We start from the raw sequence: 11225 nt of genomic DNA, 5'->3' as shown, positions 1-11225 counted from the left end.
GCAGTGTCAGAAAAAGAAAACCTCCGATCATTTCCCACAACTTCTCCATCTAACAGGGAAGTGTGAAGACATGTTGTGAGACTTCTAAAACTGTTTCTTCGAAGATGGGACTACCAGTCATGCCCTTTCATTCTTCCTTACCTTGCTGCCTTGAATGCAGTTGTAATTACTGGCCATCTGGAGTCAAAAAAGTAAAAGGAATCTCAACAAATTGCACACGGAAAAAGACTTCAGTGAGCCATCAAACCAACTCTGAGCTGTCTGCCCCTATGCCTCTATGTACGTTGAACTGTATGTTGAACTAACATGAATTGGGCCTCTGCTCTTTGTAAATAAATATAACTGTATTACAAGATATTTTCAGTTGTTTTGCATTAGAATTCACTAAGTGCTCGAGAAAACCATTGTACCTATTTTTTTTAAATGGCAGAGGTGAAGAACATGGAGTTCAGGCTGAAGCTGCTTTCTTGGCTTTGCCACAGCCTCAGGCCTCAAAGCAGTAACATTCTGCATGAGGACCCTGCTCTTCCACCCACTAGCTGCGTCCCCGCAGGCAAGCTATGTGACCTTAAGGACTCTGTTCATCAGGAAAAGTGCACCAGGCAAATAGGTGCCCAGTGATGTCAAACTATCTCCCTTCTCACTGTTCTGCCTTTCTTTCCTTGACTACCTCTTTTACTTATTTTACTTACAAGTAAACATGACACTCAAGTCTGAGATAATTGAAACAAGCTTGTTCCCTTAAGAAATGACCAAACTTTTCCATTTTCTTTTTGAGCTAGGGGATCTATGTAGGTCTGGCCAGCTCTGAACTCACAATCCTCTGGCCTTTGCCTGGAATACAGGGGTTACAGGCATTGACTGCCATCCCCAGCAAGGATATTTCATTGTTGCATCTCCACATACACTTATCCTGTATTCTAATCAATCCTACCTCCTGCATTACACGGAAGCCCATTCTTAAACCATAGCTGGCCAGTGGCAATGTGCCTGTCATTCTAAATTAAGCGGGGGGACTGAAATTGGGAGGGCTGTGGTGCCAGGCCATCTGGGGCAGGGAAGTCCAGGAGACCCCGTCTTAATGGAAGATGCTGGGCATGGTGGTACATGACTGTCATCCAAGCTACGCCTGGGCAGAAAGTAAGACACCTTGTCTTCAAAATAATCAGTGCAAACAAGGGCCAGAGGCATACAGTGTGCCTGCTTGGCATGCACGTGCAACTGATTTCACACTCCAGTGCCAGAAAAACAAAACAAAACCCAAAAGACATTTATCTGACCTTCTTACAATAAAAAGGGCAAAAAAATTAGGTAACTATATCCTTATTAATCCCAATATAAAGAGTCCTGACATATATCTAAGTATATCGGCAATACATTAACACCAGCAATGAAAAAGTAAAATGCAAACACGTTTTCAAGTATACAATTTGTTTTATTTACAATACCCTATAAAAATGTAAATTTAGAAACTTTTATTTTCATTAATTAGAACCAAACAAAAAGATAAAGCACAGGAAGGAAGAAATAGTAATCAAGTGTTCACTTGATCGGTTGTGAGGGGAAGGAGGGAAAGGCGCATGGTGGAAGTGGTCAGTAGGTGGCGTCACTGGGCTACAGAACAGAAGGAGGAAAACGGACAGCTGGTTAGAACAGAGTCTGCTGTTGTACAATACATGTATGTGCAAAATGTTTATTCTCTTTAAGTATCATAGCCTGTCCCCCTGACTACATTCAAAAAGGTGAGAACAGCAGAGAGTAGATCAGGGTGGGAATATAAAACTCAAGGTTTTTTTTTCAGGACTATAATCACTAGGCAGCAAAACTCCTTTTCCTGGTTGATTGCTGAATGGCAGAAGGGTAAATAAGTTTAAGAAAAGAAAATGGCAGGCTGCCCCTGCTGAGATTCAAACCCAGGCCCCTGGCTGCCTGTGTGAATGGGGCATGGGTGAGACTGAGCAGCTGGGTTGGTAGAGACTGAAGAGCAGAGCTGGCCAAGCGTAGCTTCCGTGACTACGTTTGGGGGGGGGGGTTCTTACTTGATAATAAACAAAAAGGGGAAGAGAGAAGTACAAGCATGGCTTACTGAAGTCATCGCGGAAGACAGTGCCAGTGTTCAGAGCTACACTGCAGAAGCAGGCTGTTCGTGAGGACCCTCTTGGGTACTGTTAAATGCACTTGAGGGGACAGGCTCAAGCACGCCGTTTGTTCTACCAGGAACAGGCTTAACCGTGTGCTGTTTCCATTAAGGAGGTGGGGAGGCAGAACAAAGGAAACAGGTGGGAGGAGCAAAAGGACTTCTCAGCCTAGAGCTGGGCATCAGCTGATGAATTCTGGCTTCATCAGATATGCTGTATACCCTGTATTTCTATGAAAACAAGTAGAACTCACCAAATTACAAGATGGAATAGAAACATTAAAAATACATCAGCTGGTTTGTATTTAGAAGGAGGTATATGTCAACTAAATATTTTTCAGTCTAAAGCTCATTCCTTAAGGACCCACTGGAGACCATGTAAAAGTATGCATAGGGTGATAGGGTGTGTGCATGTGTGTGTGTGTGTAAATATGTATCTATATCTTGACTTCTACTTAATTGGCTCTCCTATAGTCATATTAATATGGGACAATAAAAGACTTCAGTGGGATGAGGGAAGAGATCCATTGGAAGTCTACGATCTACTTGAATTGGAATAGTGGTGGTAGGATAAAGGGAGATCTTATATTTGTGTCTCTAGGGCAAAGAAAACGCAAAATTAAGAAGAATTGAGTAAAGGCAGGACATGCAGAAGTGTTAACACAGAAGGTAAAGAAGAAACCAGCAGAAGTATCACCTGGCCAAATTTCATACAGCAGTGGGGAAACACCTGGCATCTGGAGACAACCCCCCAAAACAGGAGTTGCTCCTACAGACTTTGCTTTGGGGAATAAGCTACCTTCCCTCCCTTATTAAAAACACTCCATTGGTGATGGCAGCAGTGCAGGTGGCAGCCAAAAGGAGGTACAGGACACAGCTGGAGATCCTTATCGTATCCCCTGAACCAGCCTGGGGATATAAAGAGAGAGAAATAAGCTTGTGTAAATAAAACAGTAATCTTCTGCATTAAAGTTACATCTTCTTGAGAATTCTCAAAATAAAATGCCCAAGGTATTTCTCTCCTTTCAACATTATGTCCGATTCTCTAAGGGCAATGTTATACAAGTTCTTTGAATCAGCAGAGGCACAGTATTTAATCCAAGTTTTCCACCTTTGCCATCCAAGTCAGTTCATCCTCCCCCGTGACTTTCCAAGTGCTAACTTCAGCAAAACATGGACTGCTCCCATTTAAACTTACTGCAGTTTTGTCTCTAGCAAGTTCAGTTTCTGCCGGTCAACATAGCGAGAGAAAAGGGACACTAGGTTGGTGGGTATAGAGATTGGTTTGGCCAGGGCGGCTTGGGGAATCTGCAGAAGTTCTCGGGTTGCCATGAACATCATCTCTGTCCTGGTAAGGAAAAACCCCAAACAATAAGCAAACCAAAGCAAAGCTAAGGTTACCTAAAAGCAGGACAGAAATATAGTTAATACTAACCACTGGCTATTTTGCGTAGATTCTGTAGCAAGGTCTGAATTCTGTAGGTCTTCCCCACGGCTCAGTAGGACAAGGAGCAGTGACAAGCCAAACTGAAAGAGAAAAAGGGAATGCAGCCACCTCACTTCAGGAGATGGAATCCTGGCACTGGCTGGGAAGCAGATAGTCTCACTGCTGTACATTTCTGCGAAGCCTGGAGGAGATCGGACAGCCCTAGTCCTGCTCATAGTTTCTTTCTTTTTTTTTTTTAGTCATGGGGCTTGAACTCTGGGCTTGGGCGTTGTCCCTAGGGCACTCTTCAGCTCAAGGTAAGCACTCTACCGCTTGAGTTACAGCACCACTTCTGGTTTTGGGTGTAGTGGTTTATTGGAGATAAGTGTCTCATGGACTTTCCTGCCCGGGCTGGCTTTGAACCGTGATCCTCAGATCTCAGCCTCCTGAGTAGCTAGGATTACAGGCCTGAGCCACCGGTGCCTGCCTAGTGTCTTTCTTTAAGCTTGGCTTCTGGCACAGTAGCAACTAAGCACAGCCAGTGGAACTCAAAAGACAGAGCCCAATATTCCTCTGTACCCAACCTGAGGTGCAAAGATGTTTTTATCTCTCTGCCTAAGTTGAGATCTGATTTTTCTCCCATTTCCTAGAACCAAAATGATAGGAAAGCAGAAGTTCATAGAAAAACAAACTTTAAAAGCTCCAAGCATTATTTTCACTTCTACTGTATACACTGTGGTCCTTTTAACAAGTACCCATTACGTATTAGGCCTTACCAAAACAAAACATAACAACCCCCCCTCTCCCCCACTCCCACCTGTTTCCATAGCAGCCACCATTTTGGTCTGTAATTCAAATTCAGAGGCCTCACAAAATTCAGGGATGCAAAAGGCATGCTCACCTTGTTCTGAAGCACAGCAGTGAGGTGAGGGTTGGAGGGTGCTGGTGCGGCTGCACTTTGAGGTAGGTTCATTAGCTGTTGCAGAAGGCTGGTGACAGTCACTGATGGAAGATGATAGAGGAGGAGAGAAAAGGGACTCAATAAACATGGCAGCACCTACAAGAAACACATAAAAACATTATGTTGTGTCTGGAAGGACGCTCAGTGGTATGCTCACCTGGGGCAAGATTTTAGAAGGAAGAAGTCTAGCAGACATGACTAGGGTCTCAACAATGGATTCAAAGGTATCTAATGGAAAACATTTTTACCTCAGTTTGCATTGGGAACTTCATGACTTGTGAACCAAGAGTTTAACATCAAAGACATACCAAGGTTCATAGTTAAACACCAATGTTAGCTCATACAAACATTTAAATGTCTATGAGCAAAGCACTATGGCTAAAATCAAAAGGTAAGCAGAACACGCTCCCAGGAAGCCACAGTGCAGCAGGGAAGACACAGCTACCCTGGCAATTTCAATAAATTGTGAAAAGCACTCAAGTTCTGCTGCTACAGAAGTATTATTTAGAAGTATTTTTTAGAACCACTTGCATCTTGTTTTCTCTTCATAGGAGCTCAGCAAAATAAGGAAGGATTAGGGAAGCTAAGAGATGGGAAATTCAGTGTTCAGAACGATACAGCTAGTAGCTGTAAAGAGGAACTAATGATCTTAGCTTCTTGCCATCTGGCCCAAATTAGAAAGTTAATACTTTCTAATAAAAGCAGGCTATAAACACATAAGAAAATCTAAAGTACTTCACAGGCTACTCAATGTCTATGTTAAAAAATTAGTGGAATTATTAACTGAAATGTTGTCCAAGGATAGATACGTTACTTTTTGTGGTTCACCTCTTTAAAGTTTTACCCTTGGCTATCTTCAATAGCCAAATTATCAACATTCTAATCTTACTAAATCTGTTTCTCTTGTGTATTGTATCATCCAATAATTGGATAATTAACATATCTCTCACAACATCACGCCTAACTTAATTAACAATAATTTCTTACTATTCCAAGTTCGAATTTCTTCACGTTTCAAAAATATCTTTCTAATCATAATTCAAACAAGATACATAGATTGCATTTGGTTGATACAATTTTAAAAACCACAATAGGTCTCCTGTCACTGTCCATTTCCTCTTCTCATGCCATTTATTTGTTGAAGAAACTATAGGCCATGTAGATCTGGCTGCCCCTGCTGCCAATAGGTTCTGCTGATAGTTGGAATAATTAGAATTACATGTTTGATTACACTGGTTCAATAGGGAAGGGGTACGGAAAGGGCATGAAAGAAATCCTGATGGCTAGAGCTGCATGCTTTCTATTCCAAGAAGCACATAGTGCTTGGGTGTCCTGCTTGTACTGTGTTAATACTGCAACACTGGGTTCAGGTGTCAGTTTGCCCCAAACATTCTAATACTTTTCATCCACTTTTTACTTAAAGCGTTTGGCAGCTAGGAATGACTGCTGTCTAGATTGCTTGTTTTTCTATGAAGACTTAAGAAGTGGTTGTCTAATTTTATATCATTTCTTTTTCACTTGTTAGATAAAATGATAAAGAAAAAAAAGAAAAAAGATAAATAACGTATATTAAGAACTGATTAAGTGAAATTCATTTCAGTCTACTAGTAACTATAGTTCTTTTTGTTGTTGTTGTTGGTTGTGGGGCTTGAACTCTGGGTCTGGGTGCTGTCCTTGAGCATTTCAGCCCAAGGTTAGTGCTCTACCACTTGAGCCACAGTGCCACTTCCAGTTTTTTGAGTGGTTTATTGGAGTAAGAGTCTCACAGACTTTCATGCCCAGGCTGGTTTTGAACCGCGATCCTCAGATCTCAGCCTCCTAAGTAGCTAGGATTATAGGCGTGAGCCACCGGTGCCCGGCTATAGTTTTTCTTTCTAATATAAATTATGATTCTATTTTTGGCCAGCCATCCTTTCAAGTTGGACTGTGCATCACAGCACTTACAATCTGCTAGCCTCCTCACTATTGGATACAAGACACTGCAGGATTATCTTGTACATTTCAAACCGCAGACTTGGAACTATCTATTACTTTAAGAATGGGGTTTTTAGAGATGTGATCTATTAACTCTATAATGCACATGACTAAACATGGACACACTGAGATTTTTACCTGTTTCTCTATCAGGAAAGCTCCACAAAGGCATGATTTTAATTCTAGCTCCTAGCAACTGGCACTAAAGTAGTGCCAGGTACACTGAAGTACTTCATTAGTGTCTGCTGAATAGATAAAGCTCTCCCAAACCAGCCTTCCATTGTTGAGTTCCTGGGATATTATGAGGACAGAGTGCCTGATGCCTCATTGTCTACAGTGTGTCTGCTGTAAAGTAGCTGGAACTTTTTAATCTGGTCTTTCATTTTCTAGGAAAAACCTTGTAGTCTTAAATTGTCCACCAAGCCATTTCATTATTGGAATGTTTCGTCTTGCCACATTTTTTCTAATGGTAACATCTAAGCACACTAAGTGTAAATGATGAGACCTAAATACCTACTATCTACATCTCATTTATTTCTGTAGATAGTAAATTTCAAAGGTCTTAGAAGGAAGTTTCCAACCCTTTCATGGTATACCACTTACAAGATACACTATCATCATTTGTTTCCTGCAGTAAATACCCACACAATAATTATTCAACTTGTAATCAACTTAAGTTCTTTTATTATTCTGAATCTTAGAAATTAGTTCTTTGTCTTAATTCTTTAATGTGATTAACTTACTAATACCATTCTAAATTTTGTTAATCTTTCAAGAGCTACTACATGGATAAACGGAAGAGTCTAATGAAAATTCAAACCTGATAGACTTATGTTCTAAAGTTTCAAGTCAGGTTTAAATCATGATAAAAATTATTTAAAAGCACTGGTCTGACTTCTTTGGGAGTCTATTCTATCACACTTAACATTGGCTAATATTGAGCTACTAGTAACAGCCCAACAATGATACTTTATATACAGAAAAAGTAAACAAGACCAGAAGTTTTCAAATTTCTTTTCAAAGCATCCAACCCACCTAGGGACCTGTTAAAACATACCAAAATTCTGATTTGGCTGCTATAAATTCTCAGGCAGAATTTTTAGGTAGGGTTAATTATCTGCTTCCCAAGTAAACTGGACACAGAACACATTTTCACAAGTAAGACAGAATTACTGATTTGTCTGTTTGGTCAAATATGGAATTAAAAAACAGCCTAAAAGTTTTGCATTAACGAATCCAATCATATTTGCCAAAGAGGACAAACAACATGGAAGGAAGGAGAGGAACAACAAAGGTGTGCAAGACACCTCCCAAGGCAGGTCACCTCATCTTGCGCATCCTTCTTGATAAGGAAAGGGAGGTTCCTGGCAGTTGTCATGAGAATGTCAGCTGCTTGCTCTGTGGACAGAAAAGGGAGAATGCGGGCAACCATTCTCTTCCCTTTTCGGATACACATGATCTGTACAAAGTGGTCATCGCTTGGCCTGCAAGGGAAGAAAAATGCCAAATTGTGTCAACAGCAGCATTTTAGGAGATCCTCATTTTTCCCCGTCTTAGATGTTACTGAATGAATACACTGTACTCATTTTCACTCTGCAAATATCTGCAGTAGAAAATACTGAGAATGATTTCTCCAACAAATTTGAACAAAAGGTAAAATTTCAAGTTTCACCAATGTAGAGAATCATCATTTCACAAATTATATGTGAAGGAAACATGGTTTAACTACATGCATGATTTTCCATTATTATTTTACTACTATTATTATTTTTTTGTGCTAGTCCTGGTTTGAACTCAGAGTCTGGGTGCTGTCCCTGAGTGTTTTTGTTCAAGGTAAGCACTACATCACTTGAGCTCCACTTCTTCCATTGTTGAATTTTAAATAACTATATGAATAGCATATGGTTAATAAAGCAATCTGAAAAAAAGTAATCGAAAATAAAACAAAATTTCAGTGTGGACTTTCTAAGTTTTAACATATTAAGGCAAAGACCTATCCTTTCTACTGTGTCTTATGTATTTTTTACTCCTTAAAAAAAGTGCCCACGGGGGCTGGGAAGGTGGCTCAGTGGTAAAGCGCTTGCCTTGCATGCCAGAGGCCCTGAGTTCGATTCCTCAGCACCACATAAGCAAAAAGAAAAAAGCCGGAAGTGGCGCTGTAGCTCAAGTGGTAGAGCGCTAGCCTTGAGCTGAAGAGCTGAGAGACAGCGCCCAGGCCCAGAGTTCAGACCCCACAACTGGACCCAAAAAAAACAACAACAACAAAAAACAACAACAACAAAAAAAGTGCCCATGACTGGGTAAGGTAAGCCTCTAATCCTAGCTACTTGGGAGGCAGAAACCATGGGATTATGATTAGAGGTTAGGCAGGTAAAAAGTCTGAGACTCCATCTTAACCAATGGCTGGGTGAAGTGGCATTTACCATCCCAATAAATGAGGGAAGCACAATGGCTGGGCCTAGTGGCATATACCTGTCACCTAAAGACATGTTTACACCAACAGGATGACTGTAGTCAAGGCTAACACAGGCATAAATTGAGACCTTATCTAAAAAATAACCAATAGGATAGGTGCTAGCCTTTCTGAGTTTACACCTGTTGAACTCAAGAGCTCTGCTGCTCTCCTTCCACTATTCTTACTCTATCCTGGGTGCTCTTACCACTTGAGTTGTACCCCCAGCCCAGCTTTTTGCTGGTTAGTTGGGGATGAAGTCTTGAAGACTTTTCTACATGGATTGATTTTGAACCTTGATCCTCCAGGCCTAGCCTCCAGAGTAGCCAGGATTACAGGTGTAATCATAAAGCATGGGGTGCAAGGGTTAATCTAATTTAAATACTGTATAATACATGTGTGAAATATTACCATGAAAGTTCTTTGAATAATCAGCATGCAGTAGAAAAAATGCAAACCATGCCCCAAAGAAGAATGGATACTAGTGCCAGTGTGAAGGAAGATAAATACTTTTATGTATATCTATGTCAACAGAATAATAGAGTTTGTTGAGATTGGTTTGGGAAAAGATGGAAGAAAGAGTACTAGAGAGGTTGATGCTGATAAAAGTAAATTATGTGCATATACTGATATGTCAAACTTTTTTTTTTTTCCTTGGGTCTGGTCGTGGGGCTGAACTCTGGGCCTCGGCGCTGTCCCTCAGCTCTTCAGCTCAAGGCTAGCTCTCTACCACTTGAGCCACAGAGCCACTTCCGGCTTTTTTTCTGCTTGTATGGTGCTGAGGAATTGAACCCAGGGCCTTATGCATGCAAGGCAAGTGCTGTACTACTGGGCCACGTTCCCAGCCCTCAAACTTCTTTTGGTCAGTTATGGGTCTTGAACTCAGGGCCTGGGTGCTGTCCCTGAGCTTTTTTCACTCAAGGCTAGCATTCTACTACTTTGAGCCACAGCACCACTTCCTTTGATATGTCAAAATTTAACCTCCTTTGTACAACTAATTGATGCTAATAAAAAAATGTGGGGAAAAAATCATAAACCAGAACAATCTTTAGGATCAAAACCAGATATCTAAAATGTTCTCACACCATCTCTATGGCACCCTGCACAACTTCTGGTAGATACTAAAGATGTATTTGTTGAATAAATGAACTGTCAAAATAGAGCCTTTTCCCTGGTAGCCGGAAAGGATTATTAAATGTTTTATCTGAAGAAGCAGATATCCAAGTTTTTAGCCAAAAAGATTCTGAGCACCCAGGAGCTGGTGGCTCATGTTTGTAAGCCTAGCTACTCAGGAGGTTGAGATCTGAGGATCTTGGTTCAAAGCCAACCTAGGCAGGAAAAACTTTGAGACTCTTAAAACTAGAAGTGGTCCTGTGGGTCAAAGTGGTACAGTGCTAGCCTTGAGCAGAAAAGCTCAGGGACCCCTTGACAGATTAAAGAGAGAGCGAGCAGGTGGGGTTAACTGAACCCAGGGCTTCATACATGCTAGGGAAGCACTACCACTAAGCCACATTCCCAGTCCTGCTCACCTCTCTTGTCCAGGCAATTTGCCCCTCAAGTTGTCATACATGCTACAAATTTTGTGCTTCCTTTCTTCAATCAGGACAGGCCGTTCTTCTTCTAGACTTAGGAGATAGCGCCTTTCATAATCCTCCACGTCAAGGAGTAAACTATAGGTCTATGGATGAGACAAAGCAGTCACAGCATGCTAGTTCAGGACCATAGGATATTAGATAAACAACCTTATACTTTAGACTATCTGGTCAAGATGTAAGAATTGAAATCTCATACCAAACCTGAGAAGGGGAGGGGAGATGCTCTTCAAAATGCAGATGAAACAGTGTGAACGTATACAACTGTTCCAACATTATTCCTGGTCTCTCCCTGACCTCTAAATTAGCAGTAAAGATAATGAAATGATAGTACTTTCCAATGTTTTCAGCAGACACTAGACTGCAATAGAAACCTTTTATTGCCACTGGTCATCCTTTGTACCAACAAAAATGTTAACAGTTAACTTTACTACAGGGTATCAGCCACTGACTTAAGCACTGTGCATATATTCACTATCTGAATATACAACCCAATGAAGATACTACTATAATCACTCCACAAAGGTTACATAACTTGCGCCCAAGTCACTGCTTCAGGCAGAAATGGAAAAAGTATGTGCTGCATCCTGGACAGTCTGTCCTCTGAACCACTGTTCCATGGTCTTGCAATGTGATTATATGTGCTTTATAAACAATTTGTTTCTATATATTATTTCATTTTC

General features: G+C 41.0%; 1 protein-coding gene across 1 annotated transcript in view; it reads right to left on the bottom strand.

The window, feature by feature from the left end:
* Positions 1-1420: 1420 nt before the first annotated feature.
* Patl1 (PAT1 homolog 1, processing body mRNA decay factor) overlaps positions 1421-11225 on the bottom strand; it is a 30509-nt gene continuing 20704 nt past the window's right edge. Inside the window, exons 14-19 of the mRNA XM_070032249.1 lie at positions 10480-10628; positions 7823-7982; positions 4465-4620; positions 3573-3664; positions 3336-3485; positions 1421-3046 (exon numbers count right to left, since the gene is read on the bottom strand). Of these exons, the coding sequence (XP_069888350.1) occupies positions 3025-3046; positions 3336-3485; positions 3573-3664; positions 4465-4620; positions 7823-7982; positions 10480-10628 (729 nt within the window). The 3' untranslated portion in view covers positions 1421-3024. The remainder of the gene's footprint in view (positions 3047-3335; positions 3486-3572; positions 3665-4464; positions 4621-7822; positions 7983-10479; positions 10629-11225) is intronic.

Source organism: Dipodomys merriami, unplaced genomic scaffold (genome assembly GCF_024711535.1).
Source record: "Dipodomys merriami isolate MVZ:Mamm:240054 unplaced genomic scaffold, mDipMer1.0.p SCAF_21, whole genome shotgun sequence".
Taxonomy (NCBI): Eukaryota; Metazoa; Chordata; class Mammalia; order Rodentia; family Heteromyidae; genus Dipodomys; species Dipodomys merriami.
This window is presented reverse-complemented; position numbering and strand designations above follow the sequence as displayed.